This window comes from Bos mutus, chromosome 13 (genome assembly GCF_027580195.1).
Source record: "Bos mutus isolate GX-2022 chromosome 13, NWIPB_WYAK_1.1, whole genome shotgun sequence".
Taxonomy (NCBI): Eukaryota; Metazoa; Chordata; class Mammalia; order Artiodactyla; family Bovidae; genus Bos; species Bos mutus.
Genome location: NC_091629.1, coordinates 22,676,101 through 22,700,343, shown reverse-complemented (window position 1 = coordinate 22,700,343; position 24,243 = coordinate 22,676,101). Strand labels below are relative to the sequence as shown.

Here is a 24,243-nt window from a genome sequence, read left to right as displayed (position 1 = left end):
TCTCTGTGGCAGATGCATGAGCCCTTTCCAAGATGGAGCTGCCCTCTATTAAGCCTCAAGCCTTAGGGCTCCTCACTCGAACAGACCCCTTGTAAGACTCTGAGAGTGGCCCAGGTAGTATGCTCCATATCATCTCTGAAAGCAAGATCTTTTAACCAGCCAGCCTGCTTTCTCTTTCCACTCCATCTTTCCCTCTCCTGCTCCGTGATATTTATGGCATCCAGCTAAAAGGAAGTTGAGTTGGGGAAGCACCTGAGTTTGGAATTAGTGGGATATATTTAGATGTGTGCATGCTAAGTCGCTTCAGTCATGTCTGACTCTTTGAGACACTCTGGGCTGTAGCCCTCCAGGCTCCTCTGTCCATGGGATTCTCTAGACATGAATCCTGGAGTGGGTTGCCATGCCTTCCTCCAGGGGATCTTCCCAACCTAGGGATCGAATCCCCATCTCTTATGTCTCTTGCATTGGCAGACTGGTTCTTTACTACTAGGGCCACCTGGGAAGCCCCTGTGTTTAAGTAGTCATTCATGTATGTATGATACATCTATGTACTGTGCATCAGTTATTTCTGTTAGGTAGTTAGAATAGGAAAAAGGAGTCCAGAATGGCAGTGGCTAAAAGACAAGGAAGGGAAAAGTCCATGAAAATAGAACAAAGGAATGTCCGAGGACCGGAGTGAGGTCCTCAGGTAGAACCAACAACATTCCTGCTAGCCCAATCTACACAGGGCAGGCCCAGGGGGAGGAGAAAAAACAAATAAAGAGGAGCCAAAGGGCCAGGGGTCTCTCTCTCGCTCGCTCGCTCTCTCTCTCCCCGGCTCTCTCGCTCTCTTCTCTTCACGTCTTTTGGGTCAGCATGCCTTCACACTCCGAGGATGTATTTTCCTTTAATTTTCTAAATAAAACTGAGCTGTAACAAGATGCTGTGACACGGTCTGTCCGAGAGCTTTAACATCCATTGCTTCAAATTTTTGTTGTGAGGAGACAGGACCAAGGAAATTACACACTCCCATGACATTTCTATGTATCATAAGTTGCTGCCATCTGTCTTGGTGCAAAAAGGGTGCTAAGCAACATTCCTACCACCCACATGACACTAAGGAATGGGGCTAGAGGTTGTGTTGTAATAAAATGTACAAAACGCACCTAGAAGGATGGGATAGTGGAGGGAAAATAAGGTTTAAAATGTATGGAGCAAGAAAAATCATTCTGCAAACAATTCTTCCAAATATCAGAAAAATAAATCTATAAAGAGAAAAAAATTAGTTCTTACAGAAGCCTGTTCAGAGCAGGTGTTCTTTTTTTTTTTAATTGGAGGATAATTACTTTACAATATTGCATTAGTTTGTTGCAGAAACCAGTATTCGAGAAACCAAGCACCACACTCAGAGAGTCGGAAAACTCAGGTTTATTACGCCGGTGGGCCCAGAAGAGTTAACACTCCAAGCTCTGAGCCCTGAACAAAGGGATTACAGATTTTTATAGACAGACTGTAGTGGGCAACACTAGCTGTTAATAGGCTGGTTTAAACTAAAAAGGGGTTTCGCGTGTGCGGGAACAGCAGTCAAGATGGGTAGGGGGATGCCTGACCTGGACAGGCATGATTAAGCAGGTTTGCAGGGGTTGGGCAATTGCAAAGAGCAGGATAAGAGTGAGTGAAATAAACTCCAGTTCCTAGTATTGCAAGTCCCCACTTTCTGAAACTATGTGACCTACATGATCTACAATTTGCAAGGGGCAAGCTGAGTTACAGAGGCAGAGGGAGAAAGAGGTTATGTTAAATTTTAACTTTTCCTCTTCAGTTTCTGTCATATATCAACATAAATCAGTCACAGGTGTACATATGTTCCTTCTCTCTTGAACCTCCCTCCCCCATCCCATCCCAAGAACAGATGCTCTTTACTAGCAAGAATATACTTGATAATTCATTATGTACAATTTTAAATGTACCATACATTTTATTCTTTTTTGATGGAATTATACAAGGAGAATTTACTAAAATTCCTGTATCTTTAGGGCACAAACCTGCGGGAGAACCACAACTATCACATATGGCTGTTATTTATGCACCCCCACCATAATCAAAATAGAAAGATAGTCATCTTTTGATCAGCCACAGTAAATCAAAGACTGAATTATCTTTCCATAGACATTGACTTTTACAGAAATAATGTCCTACATTTTAAAAAATGGATAATTCATCTAAATGGATTTTGTGCAATTAGTAGTACTAGCTAGCTTTTTAAACTTTGCAATTGGTGCAATTTCCTTTCTCACTTGAAATAATATTCACTTTTAAATTTAATGTGCATTCCTTTTTTTTCTTTTTCTCGGTCTCAGTCCGTTCTCAGCACACGCTCCATCACCTAGTTCCCAGAACTCAGACTGCGCAGTGGTCACGTCATCATCGACCAGGGCTTGCAGGGGCCACCCTAACGTCACCCAAATCTTAGCCTAACTGCCTCCCCCTAACCTCCCAGCCCCCGGGTCCCTGGCCTCATTTCGCCTGACACGTGTTCATAATCGTCTCAGGCTCCGGGCCAGCAGCGCCGCCAGCCATGGGGCCCGATCATATAAAGTAAATACTGCGGCCTCATCCGGGGGCTGCATCGTGGACCCGGGAGCAACTCTGTCCCCTACGCCACTCGCTACACCCCACACCTGCCAACCTCCCTGTCCTGCTTCTCGCGCCCCCGCCTCCCCGGCAGGTCCAGCCGACTCGGCCTCCCCCTGGGCTGTGTGTGCATTCCTTTTTAAAGGAACTTCCAAGCTTTAGTCCAGACAAAACCTGGACCTGCTCTGTTTCCATTCTTAAGCAAATTTATGGCAATTGCACCAGGACAAAAATATCATCAGCCCTCTACAGGATTTTCATACTCTTCTTTCATACTCCGTTGGTGTCACTGGGAGATCCAATGATGTGTTCTCTGCAGAGGGAACAGATGTGAATTATTCAGCCGCAGAGAACTCAGACCTCACAGAGCGCTTTATTGGGGTGAACTGGAGGTTTCCAAATGATAAATGGGGGCCCTGAAAGTTGAAGAAATAGGGTCACACACTGAGAAGGGATCAAAGAGCAAAGGTCATTGTGTTTGAAGAGTAGCTGAGCTGGAGTAAAGGATGTAAGCAAATCATGGGGCTCCTCAAGGGAACCGCCAAGGTCTTCGCAGCTGAGATGCAACCAGTGGAAGCCAACGTGGAACATCTGTCAGACACACCTGGAGAGATCCCTGGAATAAGAGCCAAATCCTGGAGGTTGTTCCAGCTTTCTTTATCCCAGCCAGCTGACTGACCCTGCAAGACAACAGGATGAAAAATGATGTCCTGGTGAGATGCTGGGGCCCTTCTCACCTTCAGGACCATAGCTTGCAATTAATGGAAGAAAGGAGATGGAGTCATTTTTATATCATTTTACAGGGAGAGAAAACAGAAGTGGAGTGTCTTCAGGGGCTCATACAGTGATCGTGTGTTCTGGTTTTTCCAATAGTCCCAGTTTATGCCTGTTGTTCCCAGTGTAATAATTAATGGCATCTCCTTTCGCTCTTAAAAGTATCTTGATTTGGTCAATAAAGCATGTAGTTGCCCTGGCTATAATCACTTTAAGAAAATAAAAAGAATCAGTGACGAGGTTTGATAGAAGTTAAGGCCTGGAGCGACTGGCTGGTGCATGGCGCCCAGCTCTGGGTCGGTTCACTGGGCCTTCTTCTGACTTGATCTCAGCTACTGTACCACCTCTGCTTACTCTGTCTGTACCCACCATTCATTTCATATTCACCCACATCCCTTGGACCACTGCTCCCTTTCCCACCCTCTCTTTCCCAAAACATCCTCTACTTACCCTTCTGTGAGCTGCATTCTTACCTCTGGATCATAAGCCCCAAGACTGCCAGGCTTCTGGAATGGACTAGTCAACACCAGGCCTCCCAGGGTGGCCCAGGTTAGCATGGAGACTGGGACTTACTTCTCTGGGGGCAGATAGCATGGCAGACACTTTCAGATTGGAAGTTGTTATTGTTCCCTTGGCAACCTCCATAGATAAATGAGGAGCAGATTTCTTTTTGCTGATCATACCACCAGCGCACAAAGTAGGCGTTGCAGGGGCCAGGAACCTTTGGCAAAGTGCACACATCTGCAGGGAGATTGAGGGGCAGAGCTGTTTGGATGTCTGCCTCCTAAGGAACATTCCAAGCATGTGCAAAGGCATGGGATGGGAGGACAGTGGGATGCAAAGGCATGAAAATTTTAGCACACGGCACAGAACTCATCCTGCATGGATATTTCAGGAATGTTTACAGTAAAAAATCCTGAACGGAAGCATTTACTGAGCAGCTGTTTTGTGCACAGCCCTAGGAGGTACAAATAGAGTTCTTTAGAACCTCAGAGTCTGAAGCACGATGAGCACACAGTTATTAAAGGGTCAGGCATTGTTCTCAGTACTTGATATATATTAACACATAGTCTTATGAGGTAGGTCCTCTTATCATCTTCATTTTTCAGATGAACAAACTGAGACTCAGAGAGGCTAAGTCACTTCCCTAAGGTCACATATAGATGGTAAGGGATTTGAATGTAGATAGTCTGTTGCTTTTAACATTGAGACAAGATCCTTTACTCTGACTGGCAAGGCCCTGCCTTGTCAGAGCTTTCTCTACCTACTCTAGCTTTATCGTGCTCATCTCTTACCATACTCATGCTCTTCTCTGCTCTCTGGGCTTCCTAGCTTGAGGATGGTGTCTTCTCACACAGGGCCTTTGCACATGCTGTTCCCTGTGCCAGAAACGTCTTCCCTTCCATTTTTCCTACCTTCTATCCATCTTTCAGATCTTAAATCACGGATTCCTTTCCTGTCCCCCAGGCTACATTGAGCAAGTGGAGCCCATCACGGGTGTCAAGGCCACAGTAAATGTTTGTTTAATGAATGAATAATGCTTGATGAACAAGGTCTTCTTTAGAGCTCAATGATAAGGGCAGAGAGAAAAGAGTGTAAGAGATCAAAGATGTCTAGGAGAGGCATCCAGAATTTCTACAGACAGAGAGACCAGAAAAGAAGCTAGGAAATACAGATCATATACCCGTTTTTTATAGCTATCATGTCACCTGCCACCGTGCTGGCATTTGATGAGACTTCCATAGCTACTTAGCACCTCAGAGGATCACAAAATACTCACACCTTTCTTAGAAACAGGAAAACTAAGACCCTTAGAGGAAAAATTACATTACTCACATCACACACCCAAATAGAGGCAGAAATGAGATGAAACCCACGTCTGTCAACACCCTCCCCAGCCCAGCATTGACAGGATTTGTGCCAAGTTGAAGATGCATCTGGTCTCTTGGTCAGAGACCAGTCATCAACAAGCTAGGGGAAGAGTATGACAATACCAGCACAGGTGGCAGAAAGTAGCCGTAGGGGTGAGGGTGTCAGGTAACCCAGGGGATTGGTGAGTTACCTTTGTCGATATCTAAACATTTCTTTCCACAGCTAAACTGGCAACATTTCATCTTCTTTGGGCAATCTCTGCTGTTCGTACATAGGTCTCTTTCTTGTATTTCACATCTTACCCTGTTTCGGGGACAATGCCCTGAGGGACAGAAGGATATACTCATCTGGAACCTTGAAGGGGTTGGAGCCCTCCCTTCCCAGGGCCAGGACACCATCACCAAAGGAGGGAAGCTGTTTTCACTTCACCTCTCACCTTCAGGGAGCTCAGAATTTCCCCAACGATATCCCCACTCCCAACCACATAACCGCTCAACATCTGATCTCTAAACCCATCATCCATAAGGTTCCAGGGACAGAGATGCTCGTCCCAGGACTATTCTGGTCACTTGGCCTTTCCGTATTTGGATGTTCCCTGGCTGGGGGCAGGGGGGGTTGCAGCTCTCAGTGGTTGCGAACTCCCTTTCTGGAATCAGGGCTTTTGAATTCTGTGCATCCCTCGGTGTGGCAGAAACTGTCCCTGAACCTTGATTTTCTTCCTTTGCCGAGAGGGCTGTTTTGAGGATTCATGTGACAAACCTTGTAAAGCCATTGTCAAGCTGCCCGGGACATCAGCAGCATCCCCACCCGCCATCCCCATCCTCCTCCTGCTCATCATTATAACCAGTACTGACTGAGTGTTTGCTGTGTCCCTGTTCTTTTCCCTTCAGCCCTCCTTACAGCTCTTCTGGGTAAGCTTTGTCACCATTCACATTGTGTAAAAAAGGAGGTGCTGTAAACTTGCCAAGTTCACACGGCTACCAGGGAGTGGAACAAGATTTGGCCCTGCCATGCGTGGCTCCGCTGCTATCTGAGGGCTCAGTTTTCTCTCTGCTGCTAATGGCAAGGGTCTTCATTATGTCAGCATTTCCGGGGACCTTCAAAGACCCTTCTTTACCCCAAAGACAAAGATCCCCTGTAGGTGCGGGTGTGGGGGTGGGGAGACTTTGGAAGGCTACAGTGAGAAGACTTAGAAGTTGATGTAGCTGGTGCTGGGGGCAGGGAGTGGCCTTTCTTATGGGGAATTTTCCCAACTTCCCTTAGTCTGTTTCATCCAAACCCTTCCAGGAAGAAGCCCTTTCATAATTATGGTGGGAAGTCAGTTGCCACAGGCTCGGGTTCCTGCATTCACCAAGGACATCTTAACCAGGAGGAAAGGGGCTAAAAGGAGGTCTCCGGATACAGTTCTTTCTCCCCCAGGATCCCAGACAGAGGTGGGGGAACACATTTCTCATCAGCAAAAATTTTTGTTCCTTCCTCCCAGCCAAGTTCAGTTTCTCCACTAGGAAGACTGAGTCTTCAATTCTTGCCTTGATACTTACTTTGATACTTACTTAGAAAGAATGCCTCCACCAGCCCAGGTTCCTGGACACCCCCCAAGAGAATGAATAGTATCAGGATTGGCAAAACTCTGAGGAACCCCATTATAGGAGGGACTCGCCTGGCTGGCAGCACCAAAACCAGGAACTCCTGCTCTGCAGCTTCTGCTTCTGAACTTTGGCTGCCCCGGCCTACCTTGACACTCCAGGAAACCACACATCACTGGAGCCAAGCCAGCCACACTCCCTCTTCTGGAGAACGACAAGCCCCGGAGGCCGTCAGTGGGACTAGCTGACTCCCACAACATCAACCCTTGTGGGGAAGAGCTCTTTGATGGACAGCTCCCTCTTCTCATCTCATTGAGGCTGTCTGGCTTTCTGGTCAACCAGGGAGGAGAACAAAGCTTGTCAGGGGCTTCTAGACCCCCTAAGCAGAAGGGTATATTTGATTTCAGGATCTTCTGTTTTCCAGGGGGAGTTTGGAGATCACGAAGATCCCAGTTCTCTTGTCTCTTTCTAATCTTACTCTTCTCCTGACATATCTATTTTGGTCTGCTTATTTTTCTCACACTGCTTTTGTTTTTTGTTTGTTTTTCCTTCTCTTGACACCTTTCTGTTATACTGCCTATTATTTCTCTCTTTTTCTTTGCATTTCCCTCTGTCTGTTTCTCTTTCTCCCTGCCATTCATCTCTCTTCTGTCTTTCTCTTCCTTCTTTTTGGGCCACCCCTTTTCATTGTGTGTGCATGCTCAGTCATTCAGTTGTGTCCAATTCTTTATGACCTTACAGACTGTAACCTGCCAGGTTCCTCTGTCAGTGGGATTTTCCAGGCAAGAATCCTGGAGTGGGTTGCCATTTCCTTTTCCAGGGGATCTTCCTGACTCAGGGATCAAAGATCCCTGCATCTCCTGCATTGATGGGTGGATTCTTTACCACAGCACCACCTAACTGGATAGGCACCACTGTTCTTTAATCATTGTCAAAGAGTAAAGGTATTGTCATGAGTAGCATGTGGGGGAAGAAACAGGCTGATTTCAGAATGAACCAAATATTCAGAGTGCCTGTTAAAGTTGTGGTGCTTTGAAAGCAGGAGAGGAGGTTATAGCTAACGGAGAGCTTCTATCACCTCTGAGTGTACTTTGGAATCAGTGATGCAGGGAGTGGAGGAGGGGGGAATAAATGTCAGTTATGACCTCATAGCTAGCTGCAGCAGTGGGGCCTGAAGAATGTTCTGTTGAACTTTCCAATCTAAGGCTTGCAGCATCCGTAGGTCATATTCTTGGCTTGTCTCTGATTTTACTTGCAGCTGTAGGAGACAGTTCTAGTTCGTTATTTTTTTTCCTAATCCATTTTGTAAACTGAGGTGAAATTCATATTACATAACATCAAGAATTTTAAAGTAACAGTGCAGTAGCTTTTCAGTACCTTCATAATATTGCACCTTTCACCTTTATTAATTCCAAAACATTTTCATCACTCCTAAAGAAAACCTCATACCATTAGCAGTCACTCTACACCCTCTCCAGCCTATTCCAGCCCCTAGCAGCCACTATTCTCTTTTTATCTTTATGGATTTACCTGTTCTGGATAGTTCATGTAAATAGAATCTCACAGTATATGACTTTTTGTGTGTGATTTATTCAGTTCAGTTCAGTCACTCAGTCGTGTCCTACTCTTTGAGACCCCACGAACTGCAGCACACCAGGCCTCCCTGTCCATCACCAACTCCCAGAGTCCACCCAAGCCCATGTCCATTGAGTCAGTGATGCCATCCAGCCATCTCATCCTCTGTCATCCCCTTCTTCTCCTGCCCTCAATCTTTTCCAGCATCAGGGTCTTTTCCAATGAGTCAGCTCTCAGCATCAGGTGGCCAAAGTATTGGAGTTTCAGCTTCAACATCAGTCCTTCCAATGAACACCCAGGACTGATCTCCTTTAGGATGGACTGATTGGATCTCATTGCAGTCCAAGGGACTCTCAAGAGTCTTCTCCAACACCACAGTTTAAAAGCATCTATTCTTCGGCACTCAGCTTTCTTCACAGTCCAACTCTCACATCCATACATGACCACTGGAAAAACCATAGCCTTGACTAGACTTGTCTTGACTTGACTAGATGGACCTTTGTTGGCAAAGTCATGTCCCTGCTTTTTAATATGCTGTCTAGGTTGGTCGTAACTTTCCTTCCAAGGAGTAAGCGTCTTTTAATTTCATGGCTGCAATCACTATCTGCAGTGATTTTGAAGCCCAGAAAAATAAAGTCAGCCACTGTTTCCCCATCTATTTGCCATGAAGAGATGGGACTGGATGCCATGATCTTCGTTTTCTGAATGTTGAGCTTTAAGCCAACTTTTTCACTCTCCACTTTCACTTTCATCAAGAGGCTCTTTAGTACTTCTTCACTTTCTGCCATAAGGGTGGTGTCATCTGCATATCTGAGGTTATTGATATCTCTCCCTGCAGTCTTGATTCCAGCTTGTGCTTCTTCCAGCCCAGCGTCTCTCATGATGTACTCTGTATGTAAGTTAAATAAGCAGGGTGACAATATACAGCCTTGATGTACTCCTTTTCCTATTTGGAACCAGTCTCTTGTTCCATGTCCAGTTCTAACTGTTGCTTCCTGACCTGCATACAAATTTCTCAAGAGGCAGATCAGGTGGTCTGGTATTCCCATCTTTTTCAGAATTTTCCACAGTTTATTGTGAGCCACACAGTCAAAGGCTTTGGCATAGTCAATAAAGCAGAAATAGATGTTTTTCTGGAACTCTCTTTTGCTTTTTTGATGACCCAGCGGATGTTGGCAATTTGATCTCTGGTTCCTCTGCCTTTTCTAAAACCAGCTTGAACATCTGGAAGTTCACGGTTCACGTATTGCTGAAGCCTGGCTTAGAGAATTTTAAGCATTACTTTACTAGCGTGTGAGATGAGTGCAATTCTGCGGTAGTTTGAGCTTTCTTTGGCATTGCCTTTCTTTGGGATTGGAATGAAAACTGACCTTTTCTAGTCCTGTGGCCACTGCTGAGTTTTCCAAATTTGCTGGCATATTGAGTGCAGCACTTTCACAGCATCATCTTTCAGGATTTGAAATAGCTCAACTGGAATTCCATCATCTCCACTAGCTTTGTTCATAGTGATGCTTTCTAAGGCCCACTTGACTTCACATTCCAGGATGTCTGGCTCTAGGTGAGTGATCACACCATCGTGATTATCTGGGTCGTGAAGATCTTTTTTGTACAGTTCTTCTGTGTATTCTTGCCACCTCTTCTAATGTCTTCTGCTTTTGTTAGGTCCCTACCATTTCTGTCCTTTATCGAGCCCATCTTGGCATGAATGTTCCTTGGTATCTCTAATTTTCTTAAAGAGATCTCTAGTCTTTCCCATTCTGTTGTTTTCCTCTATTTCTTTGCATTGATTGCTGAGGAAGGCTTTTTTATCTCTCCTTGCTATTCTTTGGAACTCTGCATTCAAATGGTAGGTCTTTCCTTTTCTCCTTTGCTTTTCGCTTCCCTTATTTTCACAGCTATTTGTAAGGCCTCCTCAGACAGCCATTTTGCTTTTATGCATTTCTTTTTCTTGGGGATGGTCTTGATCCCTGTCTCCTGTACAATGTCACGAACCTCCATCCATAGTTCATCAGGCACTCTGTCTATCAGATTTAGTCCCTTAAATCTATTTCTCACTTCCACTATATAGTCATAAGGGATTTGATTTAGGTCATACCTGAATGGTCTAGTGGTTTTTCCCACTTTCTTCAATTTCAGTCTGAATTTGGCAACAAGGAGTTCATGATCTGAGCTACAGTCAGCTCCTGGTCTTGTTTTTGCTGACTGTATAGAGCTTCTCTATATTTGGCTGCAAAGAATATAATCAATCTAATTTCAGTGTTGACCATCTGGTGATGTCCACGTGTAGAGTCTTCTCTTGTGTTGTTGGAAGAGGGTGTTTGCTATGACTAGTGCTTTCTCTTGGCAGAACTCTATTAGCCTTTGCCCTGCTTCATTCTGTACTCCAAGGCCAAATTTGCCTGTTACTCCAGGTGTTTCTTGACTTCCTACTTTTACATTCCAGTCCCCTATAACGAAAAGGACATCTTTTTTGGGTGTTAGTTCTAGAAGGTCTTGTAGGTCTTCATAGAACTGTTCAACTTCAGCTTCTTCAGCATTACTGGTCAGGGCATAGACTTGGATTACCATGATATTGAATGGTTTGCCTTGGAAATGAACAGAGATCATTGTGTTGTTTTTGAGATTGCATCCACATACTGCATTTTGGACTCTTTTGTTGACTATGATGGCTACTCCATTTCTTCTAAGGGATTCCTGCCCACAGTAGTAGATATAAAGGTCATCTGAGCTAAATTCACCCATTCCAGTCCATTTTAGTTCAGTGATTCCCAAAATGTAGATGTTCACTCTTGCCATCTCCTGTTTGACCACTTCCAATTTGCCTTGATTCATGGACCTGACATTCCAGGTCCCTATGCAATATTGCTCTTTTTTTTTTTTTTAGCAAAAAAGCAAATGAACACTTTATTTTCATTCTTTTAGTGTTGATTTTAGTAACAGCAATTTATGGAGTAAAGATATTAACAAATATGCAAGCAAAAATGAATACTTTTCCCAGCTACTTCAAAATGCTACATTTATGGCTCTTTACAGCATTGAACCTCGCTTCTATCACCAGTCTCATCCACAACTAGGTGTTGTTTTTGCTTTGGCTCCATCCCTTCATTCTTTCTGAAGTTATTTCTCCACTGATCTCCAGTAGCATACTGGGCGCCTACCGACCCAGGGGGTTCATCTTTCAGTGTCCTATATTTTTACCTTTTCACACTGTTCATGGGGTTCTCAAGACAAGAATACTGAAGTGGTTTGCCATTCCCTTCTCCAGTGGACCACATTCTGTCAGACCTCTCCACCATGACCCGCCCATCTTGGGTGGCCCCATACGGCATGGCTTAGTTTCATTGAGTTAGACAAGGCTGTGGTCCGTGTGATCAGACTGGCCTGTTGTCTGTGATTGTGGTTTCAGTCTGTCTGCCCTCTGATGCCCTCTCTCAGCGCCTACCATCTTACTTGGGTTTCTCTTACCTTGGACGTGGGGTATCTCTTCACCGCTGCTCTAACAAAGCACAGCCGCTGCTCCTTACCTCGGACCTGGGGTAGCTCCTCTCAGCTACCGCCCCTGTGTGACTTCTTAGTGGAATGTTTTTGAGGTTCATCCACAGTGTAGCATGCATTAGTGCTTCATTCCTTTTTATGGCTAAATTTTGTTTTGTTTTTGGCCACAGCACACAGGATCTCTGTTCCCTGACAAGCAATTGAATGCACACCCCCTGCAGTGGAAGTGCGGAGTCCCAACTACTGGGCGACCGCGGAAGCTCCAGTGGCTGAATTATATCCGATGCACACCAATAGCTTCCCACTTCAAGTATCAGAGCTCTGCTTCTCTGCTCGGAGTTCTCTCTGACTTCCTAGGAACTTGGTCAGCTTGCATGCAGAAGAGTCTGGAAGAGTGAGGGATTTAACAACCAACATTGCATCCAGTAGAGGATGAAAATCAATGACTAAACACCTCAGCTTTCTCATGAATGAAGAAATTCAAAGGCAGGTTTTACAAAGTTCTTTGGAAGGTCCCTAATGGGATTAAGCTGCATTTTCCCACCACAGTAACGAACACATAATCAACTCCTCTCTTCTTTGTATCACTTATCCCACTCCTCAACTTGTATTTCTTGAAAGATCCCAAATAAACTTACTTTCACCCATGCCCTTCTCCTAGAAAGGAGTAGCACCCAAGAGCTCTTGCCTTAAAAGGGCCATATGATGCTTTGAAAAAACAGAGGAATAGTATAGTAATGCCCTTGGAATCCTCAACTCTCAAGGTTCTGAGTATCTTCATTCCCTTTAATGCTGTCACCAGAAACCTCAATGACCCTTTACTCCCTGCAAAGTGTAATATGCCAATAGACGTAAATTATTCAGCCTCAGAGGCACAAGACTAAATAAAGTGCTTTATTGGGGAAAATGAGAGCTTCACAGATATAAACAAGCAGCTCTAGAAGTTGTACATAAAGATAAGAAGCATAGAGATGGGATCAAAAGAGAAAGATTATGTCTAAAAAGAGGCTGAGATGGAGAAAGGGGAGACAGGCACCAGGATTCAGTTTAGGGGAGCTCTAAGGCCTTGGAACACTGGAAGTGGAACAGTGGAGGCCAGCCTGGATCATCTGCAGCCACGTGGACAGCGCTTGGTCATAAACTGAATCCCGGTGGCAGCTGCAGTGTATCCTTTCACATTCAGGAATTAGAGCCTGTTGAGAACGGAGGATAGGACCAACTGAGCTTCTAGGACTCAGCTTATTTTCCAAACTAATCTTGAAGTTATGTTTGTACATCTTTTCACAGAAGACTAAAAGGAAGTGGGTTTTTCTGGAAAACTCTGAATGGGATGTGGCTGGGAGTGGGTTGCTGGCGAAGACTCATGAGGGGAAATTGATGGCCTGGAAGGGGTGATTGGTCCACCTCTCCAGCACTAGGCTGGATGTCCTGTGATCTCTCTGAAGTTGGTCTCTGAGATCTCACCATGTCTGCATCCTCTCCCACTCCTAATACTTGCCAGCTTTGATCCACAACCACACCCCCTCCCAACCTCAGTTTCCCAGCAAGCCATGGTCCCACCCTCTGCAAGGTTCATTCTTACCTGCTGATCGTGGCTGGTCAGTTCCTGATCTTCACTTGGTCTGTCAAGGATGCAACTATTCTGGTATGGGCCAAGCAACACCCACACTCCCCCCCCCCTGGCAAGGATGAGAGACTGGGGCCCCTGGGACTCACCCTTTGCAGAGCAGGCGCTCTGGCACACGGCTTGGGATTGGAAATTGTTATTGTTTCCTCTACAACCACCATAGATGAAGCTGGAGCAAGAATTATTTGTCTTATCATACCACCAACGATGGAAAAGAGCCATGCAGGGGCCAGCTTCTTTGGGCATGCTGCATATGTCTGCAGGGAGATGCCAGAGTTGAGATTTTAAAGTGCCCACACCAAAAAAAAAAAAAAAGCAGCTGTTATTGTCCCCCTAGTAACTAGCACAGACGAAACCAAACAAGCTCCTTTTACCTTTTCACACCTTGGGAGCCCAGTTCCATTGATATATTTGCCTATTTGTAGACCAGAACAGAGCTGTTTGGCTATCTGCATCCCCAGGGAACATCAGGTCAGGTCCCCACTTTCCCTTCAGGTCACTGGACTCAGTGTCTCCCCTGAGAGTGAGGAGCCTCTGTTTTCAGGGCTGTGCACTTAATTCGGGGCACGCACATTGACCTCCCACATTACCAGTCTTGTCCTTGACTTCAGTTAAATGAGGATGCAAAATCCCACCCTGCTCGTCACTCGGGCTGTCCTGAGGTGCAAATAAGACCGCCCTCAAGGCCCGCTACGTTTTGAGCTCCTTGATTGTATCTAAATGTGCAGCTTCCAGCACAGTGCCTGGCAAGACTAGGTGCTCAATAAATTCGTTCTGAATGGATACAGGAGTGCCTCAAAACTGCCAAATTATAAGCCACTTACTCTGCCCTCCAATCCATGCCAAAGAAAGAGAATATGGGGTCAGAGTCAAGGACAAGTCCATGCAGGGAATGGAAGGGGTAGTTTTTCAGATTGTCAAGCCCCTTTTTTCTCTGCAGTTAGCTTCTGTCCTGTTATGGATTGAGTCCCCTCCAATTCCAGTTCATACACTGAAAACCTAGCCCTCAGCACCTCAGAAGGACCCTGTTTGGAAATAAAATTGGGGCCTATATCATTAGTTAAGATGAGGCCATACTGGGATGGGATGGGCCCCTAATCCAAAATGACTGGTGTCCCTTAAAAAGGACAAGTTCTAATAGATAACTAGTATGGCACCCCACTCCAGTACTCTTGCCTGGAAAATCCTATGGACGGAGGAGCCTGGTAGGCTGCAGTCCGTGAGGTCGCTAAGAATCAGACACGACTGATCAACTTCACTTTCACTTTTCACTTTCATGCATTGGAGAAGGAAATGGCAACCCACTCCAGTGTTCTTGCCTGGAGAATCCCAGGGACGGGAGAGCCTGGTGGGCTGCCGTCTGTGGGGTCGCACAGAGTTGGACACGACTGAGGCGACTTAGCAGCAGCAGCAAAGACCCACTGTATAGTGCAGGGAACTCTACTCTATATTTTCTAATGGCCTATATGGGAAAAGAATCTTAAAAAGAGTGGATAAACGTATTACCGATTCACTGTACTGTATACCTGAAAGTAAGATAGCATTGTAAATTAATTATACTCCAATAAAAAAATTAATAATAAAAGGGTAAATTCTGACACGGACACAAACACAGGGAGGACAGCATGTGAACATGAAGATCGAGGATCTTCATGGCACAGAACACCGGAGATTGCCAGCAAACCACCAGAAGTTAGAGGAAGAGGTGTGAAACAGATCCTCCCTCCCCACCTGACAAAGAATCAACCAACTTGCCAACACGTGACCCTGAACTTCTAGCCTGCAGAATGGTGAGACAATACACTTCTGCGGTTTAAGCCATCTTGTCGGTGCTGCTTTGTTACAACAGTCCTAGCAAACTAACACAGGTCCGGGCTAAACTGTAAGTTCCCCAAGAGTCAATTCCCACAGCTAAACAGTTGAGTTCTGTTGATTTTTACCTTCTCAAAGCTCACCTGTCTGCCCCTCTCCTTAAGTCTCAGGCTGTTGAGAGAGCCTCATATTGATCTTCCAGCCTCTATCCTTGGCTCCTACAATCAGTCCTTCCTGCTGCCCACCAGAGAGAAGGACCTGACGGATCCGAGACCAAGCTAATTGTGTCATTCCACAGCTAAGACTTGACTTCATGAGCAGGTCTTCCGTGGCCTAGAGACACTTCGTCTGGCTCCTGTTTGGCGCTCTGGCCTCCTCCCCTACCACAGTCCCCTTTTGAGCTTCAGGCTTCCACAATCTTCAACACCCGCCCCCCACACACACCTTTCACTCCATATTCCCTCTGCCAGCCTTCCATTGTTCATTAATCACACTCTTATTCTCCCTTCAAAACCCTTCCCAGACATCAACTCCACTATGGCATCTTGAACTCCATTCTCCACACCGCACCCCCACAGGTGCCTCACTCGATCCTGCATTTTTCTACTGTGCTTCTGAGTCATGTGAGTGCGTTTGCCATTTTTTTCATCTTCAGTCTCATCTATGAGGTGGTGAGCTTCTGTGAGGTAGTGAGCAGAGACCATGTCTGATTTCATCTTGGAACCCCATTCTTAGCAGGTGGTCATGCACAGTGTAGGATTTTGCAAATGCTGAGGGTAAAACAAAATGTATCCTGCCTGGAACTGAATAAGTCATTCCTTGAGCACCTACTACGTGCTCAGTGCTTAAAGAGACAAAAGTATGGCCTCTGTTATATAGGAGCTCCCAGTCATGAATGACTGAATAATGTGAGCTAACATGTGTCACGTGACTATTAGATGCCAGGCATTGCCCTAAGCATTTCACCTGCATAAACATATTTGATCTTTCAAATAACCTTTAACATTAGTCTTTTTGCTATCTAGAAACTGAGGCATCACAAGGGAAAGTGGTTAATTTGCCCAAGATAAATAGGCTGGTGAGAACTGGAGCTAAGATTTGAACTCAGGAAGTCTGCGTCCAGAATTCCTCAACTATAGGCAGACGAACAACCCACTGTCCCCCTGCCTGTCCAGTCTACTCCACCGTCGAGCCCTGTTGACTTCACTTCCTACATGCCTTTCAGACACATCTGACTCTTCCCCACCCTCTCAGCTACTTAATCCAAGAAACCATTTTTTTTTTCATCTTGAAGTTCTTTAAGTCACTCCATTCCTGCCTCGTAGGCAGAGTAAAAGCCACACCATGTGCCCACCCACCTCAGTGAATTTCCATTGATCTTAAGATCAAGGTGAGACCCTCGTCCGACAAGAACCTACCTACCGAGACCCTTTCTCCCTTTCACCATGTTCACACTCATGTACAAAGTCTTGATGGCGGGACACCAGAATCCATCAAGACTTTGTACATGTACATTGCCTGTGCCTGGAAAGCCCTTCCACCCACTTTTCCCCGAAATTTGCTGCCCATCCTTCTGAACTCAACTCTAGTTTTACTTTCTCAGGGAAGGCTTCCTCAACCTCTTTATAATAGGTCAAATCCTATTATACGTCTCAGAGACACTCAACAAACATTTCTTAAATGAGTGAATAAAGAATCTCTGATAGTCTTAATAGATTCAACAGACATAGAAAACAAACTTATGGTCACCAAAAGGGAAAGGAAGGAGAAGGGATAAATTAGGAGTTTGGGACTAATAGATACATCCTACTATATATAAAATAGATAACCAACAAAAACCTACTGTATAGCACATATAGAACTACATTCAGCATCTTGTAATGATTAACAATGGAAAGGAAATTGAAAAGAATATATATATATATGAATCACTTTGTTGTACACCTGAAACATTGTAAGGAACTATACTTTAACTTTTGTCTTTTTTTTTTTTTCAAAATTTAAACTTTTTTATTTTGTATTGGAGTACAGTCGATTAACAATGTTATGGTAATTTCAGGTGAACAGCGAAGGGACCCTACGTATAATGTAATACATATACATTACACTTTAATTAAAAAAAATTTGTTGATAGTCTTTCTGGAGCTGAGGTAGATGGGCATGGAGTTAAGACTACATCAGCAAGGATAGGCCCTCTGGTCTGGAGTGGTCAGCAAAGATTTCCTAATGCTAAAGTGGATTTGTATAGGCAGGCAGTGAATCTGGAGCAAAAAGCTATTTTTTTGTATTTTTAAGAAATACAAACATCTTAATTATCATTTGCAGCAACAATGTTGATATATAGTGAACCAATAGTGGCCCCCTTGCTGCTGTTGCCGCGTCGCTTCAGTCGTGTCCGACTCTGTGCGACCCCATGGACTGCAGCCTACCAGGCTTCTCCGCCCATGGGATTCTCCAGGCAAGAACACTGGAGTGGGTTGCCAGGCCCCCTGGGGACTAAGAAAATCATAAGGGTTAAAAAAAAAATAGTAAGAAAATAATAAGAGTGGAAAGGAGCCAAGAGACTTTGTGGTTCAATCCCAACCTTATACCTAGATTTTGCTTGCGGAACCTGAAGCCCAACAGGATAAAGATACTCCCTAATGTCAAACATCAAAATAGGGGCGGTGATATATCTAAATTTCAAGTTTCCCAAGTCCAGCAGTCTTGCTCAGAGACCAGCCCTTGGTGAACAAGGGACAGGGCCAGCCCAGAGGAGCAGAAGGGGAGGATACAGGTAGAGGGGTTGGTTATTGAGGCTCTCAATATGTGTTTACCTTGTTGGAGGTTTAAGCATTTTCTTCCGCAGCTGAAGAAGCAACACTTCTCATGCTTCGGGCACTTTTTGTTCTTCGAACATTCATCCCTTTCTTTGAATTCACAATTACCCTGGATTCTGGGGCATCTCTCTAGGGAAGGACCGACAACCATGAGTCTTACAGTCACAGTGCCCACACTTGTCCAGACCCAAGGCAATTCTGGGGAGTCAGGGGAGTTTGCTTTCACTTTGCTCATCCCCAGGGGTCCTTTTCCTGGGGGACTTTCATTTATTTCCCAGGGCTGCCTGCAGCGACCTTTCTCCTGACCACCCCTCACTCTCTGCCTCCTTTCCCCTAGCCCCGCCCGCTAAGGCAAGATTTCTCAACCTAGGCACTGGAGGCATTTGGGCCAGATAATTATTTGATGGGTAGAGGAGGGTTGTCCTTTTGTAGAGCGTCCACTGTAGGACGTTTGGCAGCACCCCTGGCCCCTACCCACTAGACTGCCGGTAGCACTCCCGGGTTGTGACAACCAAAAAAGCCTCTAGACATTGTCAGTGTTCCCTGGAAGGCAAAATAGCCCATTGAAAGCCCCTGGTGTAACTAAGCCAATCTAGTCGCTTTGGGCTGGTTGAGAAAACAGTGTTTGGGAGTTCCTCTGGGGGGCGCTATTGTGCAGCAATATTGTTCACCCTGGTAGTCAGACAGCTGGGTTTTTTAATTCTCATCCTTGGTTTACCACTTACTGTCTCTGAACTTTGGTTTCTTCATTTATAAAATCCTTTTAGCCTTACAGAGAGGTGACGAAGAATTAAGACAAAGCGTGTAAAGCTATAATCATCGTCACAGATGCCCAGTAATATTAACTAACACTGGTTAAGTTAACCATAAGCCTAGCACTCTTCCAACCATTGTAAAGAGGTTATCTCACATAATCGCCATAATTGTTATATGAAGCTAATTCTATTAATATTCCCCACTTTTCAGATGAGGAAACTGAAGCACAGGGAATTTAAGCAGAATTTGTACCCACCAAGTCTGACTCCCTCTCTTTAAATCCCTACTTTCAGATTTTTCAGTAAATGGTAGCAATTATCAATATTACTCTATTTGTCGTTATTCAGTCGCTCAGTCGTGTCCGACTCTTTGCGACCCCATGGACTGCAGCATGCCAGGCATGGAGTATTACTGTCTTAAATTCAAAGGAATTTCAAAAAGTCAAGGAACCCCTGGGGAGGTGGGAACACTTTCTAGAACTACATTTGAAAGACTCAGGAGTTAATAGAGGTGGCGTTTCAAGAAAGGGGGCTATTTTTGTCATGGGGTGAGGGAAAAGTCCCTTACGCATCCCAGATCCTTACAGCCCCTCCCCTAAATGCTAGATTTTGTGATACACACCCCACCACCCCACCTCAACTCAAAAAGACCTTCCCTTTCAAAGGGGCTGAAAATACGAATTGCCCAGGTCTGGATTCTTGCATTCACTGAAGAGATCTTCCATAGAAAAGAAAAAGGGAAGAAATAACCCAAGTATCTCCCTCATCTCTAGCCCAGGCCCAGGGCTAAGGTGGTGGAAAGCTTGTTTCTTCCTCCCAGCCATATTCTTTCTCTCCAGGGCAAGGGCTGAGGCCCCAGTACTTACGGGGAAAGAACCAATCAGTCAGAGCAGGTCCCTGGACATTCACCAGAAGGAGGGATAGCACCAAGAGGCTCAGAAGAACAGAAGACTCCATTCTGAAGGAAAGCTGTCCTGCTGGTTGTTCCAGACCATAAAAATGTCTGGCTGCCTTTGTCCAGCCTAATCTTTCAGTGGTCAGTGTCTTGGATACTTGAGAGCTGGAGTCAAGCCAACCACCTCCTTTCCTGGTGGGAACACTGGGTTCCTGAGGTCATCAACGTGACTAGCTGGCATCCACATCCCACAGCCCTGGGCAAGGGTCTCTTACGGGTGGCTCTTGATTGTTAGCCCCCTCAACTGCAGTGGGTCTTCTGGTCAACCAGAGAAAGTGGGCAAAGCTGCTCTCATTTTCCAGGCTAGATTAGGAGTGAATGCCACCATCGGAGGTCTTCATCTTGATAACTTTGAGAGTTGTAGGAGGACCTCATTCTCTTTTCACTTTCCATTTCAACTGGCACACCCCTTCTTGTTTTGTTTGATCCATGTGCATCTATTAAGCTCTTAGTATCTCTTTGTTTCTGTAAGTCTCCCATGGTCCCTATGTTTCTTTGCTCCCTCTCCCACACTGGCCTCCTATCGTCCTTTTTCTCTTTGGCTCACTCCACTCAAACTCTGACTAAGACCAAAGAGTAAAGATGTTGCCCCAGAGTGATGTGGGGAGGAGGAAGCAGGCTGATAGCAGAGTTTGCAGATAACGTTTGTCCAGATTGCATTGTCCTGAGAGCAGGAGGGAGGGTCAGGAAGGTTGGAGCTTGTACAGACCATCTACCATCTGGTGCAAACTCCCTGTTGTCTGATGGGGAACTGTGAAGGGAAGAGACGTGCCTGAGACCACAATTCAGTAAATGTCAATAACACAGCAGAGTTTCTGGTTTCTAACTAATTAACGGACTTCTAACTAACAGACAGGCTGTGGGAGAGAGTGGGGGGTGGTGCTGTAGGACTTGTCAGCTTTCCTTCAGCTACGGAACCCAGAACCCCAGCCCGTCAATCAGTCCTGGTAGAGGAAGAGACAAATGTCATCAGTAGGGTCCCTGTTTTCTTCCCTAAATAGATGTTGCACATTTGGGCATAGCTTTATTTTCCAACTGTCTTATCTGCTGGAGAAGCCAGACAAAAACCAACCTTATTATCCATGACTGACTCTATGGTCACAAAATCTAGGATCATGACAAAGTCCCTATGGAATCTATCATGTGGGTCTGAGCCTACTGATGGTGATGTTCTTGGCCAAGACTGCCTGAGGCACTCAGACAGCCTGTATTTACTCTTGTAGAGCCCCACAGACATTCCTTCCATCATCACCAGGGCCGAGGTTGGGTCTGGACTAACCTTTGTGGTTCTTCGGGTGGTTGCAGGACACATCTCTGCAAAATCCTCAAGGAACTGTTAAAGGGAAAAACCACAGGCCACAAATGGCATCATTTATGCTCAAGTCTATGATACCAAGCCTAGATTTAATACCTAACCTAACTGCAGTTTTGACCTTCACCAGAAATGTAGCATTACTCAGTCTGGAATTCCTGGGTCAGCACCAATGAGGCAATCTGTCGTGTGGGCCATCTCCATGCGTCCCACTCCCCAAGAACAGGCAATCTGTGTGATAAGGACCCGTGATTCTCTTCCCTCCAAAAGCATAGCCCAGTCTAAAAGTAATCCTTTCTTTTCTTTTGCTTATAGCTCCCTTGTCTCATAGCTCTTCCTATAAAAACCCTCCGTTTTGTACAACCCATTGGAGCACCTTCTAGCAGTTCGATGGATGCTACTCAATTCATCAGTCACCTAAGAAAGCCAGTTTGACCTTCAAATTTACTCAGTTGAATTGTATTTTTTTAGTGGAACTTTGCAGAACAAGGTTTTTATTACTCACAAGTTCTGGAGGGTACATGACAGGCCCGAGGGCCACATAGTTAAGATCACAAGCAGAGAAAGATGAAGAAAGTGTAGACCTGGAGCTCTGCCTTTATTAGGGTTCAAGATGGAGTGTCTAAGGTTTCACTTTTTTTTTTTTTGAAACAATTTCTGCCCCTCTCCCCTCCACCCTTTTTTTTTTTTTTTTTTTGCTACGCTGGGTCTTTTCTGCGTTGCACGGGCTCAGTAGCTGGGAATCTCTTGTGGAGCATGGATTCTAGAGCGAGTGGGCTCTCTAGTTGTGGCATTGGGCTTAGTTGCCCCATGGCATGTGGAATCTTAGCTCCCCAGCCAGGGATTGAACCCACATCCCCTACATTGGAAGGTGGATTCTTAACCACTGGACCACAGGAAAATCCTAAGACTTCACTCTTTATTGATGAGTTTAAAGCATGAAAGCAGGAATGAGGGCATGGAAGGGAGAAACCGGGTCACCCAGTGGTTAGTCATCTAGGTTATGTTGCCAAAACTCAGCCTCTGTTCACCAGTGCCAAATAAAAAGGCAGAGACAAGAGTTTGGGGTAAAATAGGAAAAAGTAGCTTTTAGTGCTTTGCCAGGGGAAGGAGTCCACAGGGGGCTAATGCCCTCAAGATTGTGTAACCCACCCTGGGCGAGCTAGACAGGAGCTCTCTAGTGTTCAAGGAGCAGGGCCTCATCAGCTTGTGGACAATTCTCAGATTGACTGGCATCCAGGTGAAGTTTCAAGCATCTTCAATGTCCTGATTTCAACCAGTTTAGGGTCTATATTCAGAGAGGCAGTGGCACCCCACTCCAGTACTCTTGCCTGGAAAATCCCATGGACGGAGGAGCCTGGCAGGCTGCAGTCCAGGGGGTGGCTAACAGTCGGACACAACTGAGCGACTTCACTTTCACTTTTCAATTTCCTGCATTGGAGAAGGAAATGGTAACCCACTCCAGTGTTCTTGTCTGGAGAATCCCAGGGGCAGGGGAGCCTGGTGGGCTGACATCTGTGGGGTCACAGAGTCGGACACGACTGAAAGTGACTTAGCAGTAGCAGCAGGGTCTATATTCTTGCAGTGAGCAGTTTTCATCTGAAGGGAGTCTTCTTCCTGTAAAAACAACTTAGGAACTTGTGCCAGGCCTTCATCTGTATCTTTCAGGGAACTAGGAATTCGGGAGTTCTGCTATGTGACAGAATTATAGTCGATAATGTTACCAGCTCCCCAGTCAACAGCTATTCTTTGTTTCTGCATCTTCACATTTCCCAACTATTAACTCTTGAGTCAATATTTTACTTCAAAAGACAAGGACACAGGGGCTTGAACACAGTTTCAGTACTTGGGCTTTCTAAGAGGGAAACTTCACAGATGGGGGCAGCCTGGTTCCTTGCCAAGTTGTTTCGCTGTGTCAAATAACTGGCAATATGCTTACTCAAGAGGGATGTCGTCAAAATGGATGTCCCGACAATCAAAAGCTTAACATCAGGCACTACAGAATACTTTCCCACCAACTACATGATCTCACCAGATCCCACAAAGAAACTAGGGAACAGAATTTTTAATGAACTGCCAAGATGTCTTAAGCAGTAGCGTCCTTCTTATTCTACTACTTGCATTCTCCCAAACTCAGCCCGTGGGGAATAGAAAGCTGAAATACTTAAGTGGAAAAACTCTGGGGGCCCATCTAGTCCCATTTCCTCAAATTACAGCTAGAGATCATATGGTCCAGAGAAGTGAAGATGCTGACCCAACTTCACCTAGCAAGTGAGTGTCAGAAATAAAGTTAGGAGGGAGTTGGGTTCCTAAGCCCTTGCCAGAGGTCATGAGAGAATCTTCTGCATTGGTGTGGATATACTATTTTAGTAGAGAGTTGAAGGTAGAGAGGAATGGTGAGTTCAAAGAGGAAGAAAATGATATTTTAGGCAACACAGGCTAAAGACCAGGGCTTCCCAAATAGTGCAACGGTAAAGAATCTGCTGCCAACTCGGGAGGTGCAAGAGATGCAGGTTCAGGAAGATCCCCTGCAAAAGTGAATGGCAACCCACTCCAGTATTCTTGCCTGGAGAATCCCATGGACAGACGAGCTTGGCGGACTACAGTCACAGGGCTGCAAAGAGTCGGACATGACTGAGCGGCTGAGCAAACACACAGAGAAACTAAAGGCCAACAGAGTCTGTAAGTGTCCAAGTGGTTCCCAGGGTTCCCAAATAAGACTGAATTTTTCTGTAAATTTTCTTAAATGAAATCTCAGAATTTCTGGTTGCTCTATCCCATTCTATCTTGTTAAATTTTCAGCCACTTTAGAAGCAGGTGAAATGAAATTTACATTTTGGGGGCCTTGGATTAATGTTGCTTGGGGACCATTCCTTCATCTAATTTCTCGGAGAAGGCTGAGTAAGGATCCACCTGGATTTTTGTCCCTCCTTCCCTCTGGCATCTCCCCAACGGTCAGTGTGCCCTACCTCTGCCTTAGCCACACTTCTGTCCTAGGGCCAATCTTGGGCTCAGAATGAGGGACTCCAAAGGACACCAAGGTAGATG

General features: G+C 45.4%; 2 protein-coding genes and 2 non-coding genes across 5 annotated transcripts; all 4 read right to left on the bottom strand.

Moving 5' to 3' along the window:
- Positions 1-2,330: 2,330 nt before the first annotated feature.
- Positions 2,331-2,413, bottom strand: LOC138990622 (small Cajal body-specific RNA 18). The gene has a single exon (XR_011466743.1). It is a non-coding gene; the product is annotated as a small Cajal body-specific RNA 18 (non-coding RNA).
- A 67-nt stretch (positions 2,414-2,480) lies between these two features.
- Positions 2,481-2,623, bottom strand: LOC138990562 (small Cajal body-specific RNA 17). Its single transcript, XR_011466693.1, has one exon. It is a non-coding gene; the product is annotated as a small Cajal body-specific RNA 17 (non-coding RNA).
- Positions 2,624-2,870: 247 nt separating this feature from the next.
- LOC102277206 (WAP four-disulfide core domain protein 6A) lies at positions 2,871-6,903 on the bottom strand. Its single transcript, XM_070382006.1, has 4 exons — positions 6,801-6,903; positions 5,450-5,581; positions 3,961-4,128; positions 2,871-2,926 (listed from the first exon to the last, which is right to left on the bottom strand). The coding sequence occupies exons 1-4, from the start codon at positions 6,901-6,903 to the stop codon at positions 2,871-2,873; spliced, it is 459 nt and encodes a 152-aa protein (XP_070238107.1).
- A 6,026-nt stretch (positions 6,904-12,929) lies between these two features.
- LOC102269270 (eppin) lies at positions 12,930-19,944 on the bottom strand. 2 transcript variants are annotated; one of them, XM_070382062.1, is made up of 4 exons: positions 19,795-19,944; positions 18,171-18,302; positions 13,632-13,810; positions 12,930-13,108 (listed from the first exon to the last, which is right to left on the bottom strand). In XM_070382062.1, exons 1-4 carry the CDS (start codon positions 19,883-19,885, stop codon positions 12,974-12,976), a joined length of 537 nt encoding a protein of 178 aa, XP_070238163.1. In that variant the 5' UTR covers positions 19,886-19,944; the 3' UTR covers positions 12,930-12,973. The 2 variants fall into 2 exon arrangements, with proteins under 2 accessions (XP_070238163.1, XP_005897602.1); XM_005897540.3 differs by having other exon boundaries at positions 12,990-13,108; positions 13,632-13,799.
- Positions 19,945-24,243: the final 4,299 nt, after the last annotated feature.

Coding starts and splice junctions, on each gene's coding strand:
- LOC102277206 (XM_070382006.1), bottom strand. CDS start 6,903: ATGGGGTTCCTCAGAGTTTTGCCAATCCTGATACTATTCATTCTCTTG. Junction 4,129..5,449: donor ATGTTTAGATATCGACAAAG/GTAACTCACCAA, acceptor ATCTCCCTGCAG/ATGTGTGCACTTTGCCAAAG. Junction 2,927..3,960: donor TGCTATCTGCCCCCAGAGAA/GTAAGTCCCAGT, acceptor TTCCCTCTGCAG/AGAACACATCATTGGATCTC.
- LOC102269270 (XM_070382062.1), bottom strand. CDS start 19,885: ATGGAGTCTTCTGTTCTTCTGAGCCTCTTGGTGCTATCCCTCCTTCTG. Junction 18,303..19,794: donor GACTGATTGGTTCTTTCCCC/GTAAGTACTGGG, acceptor GTCCTTCCCTAG/AGAGATGCCCCAGAATCCAG. Junction 13,811..18,170: donor ATGCTTAAACCTCCAACAAG/GTAAACACATAT, acceptor TCAACTCTGGCA/TCTCCCTGCAGACATATGCA.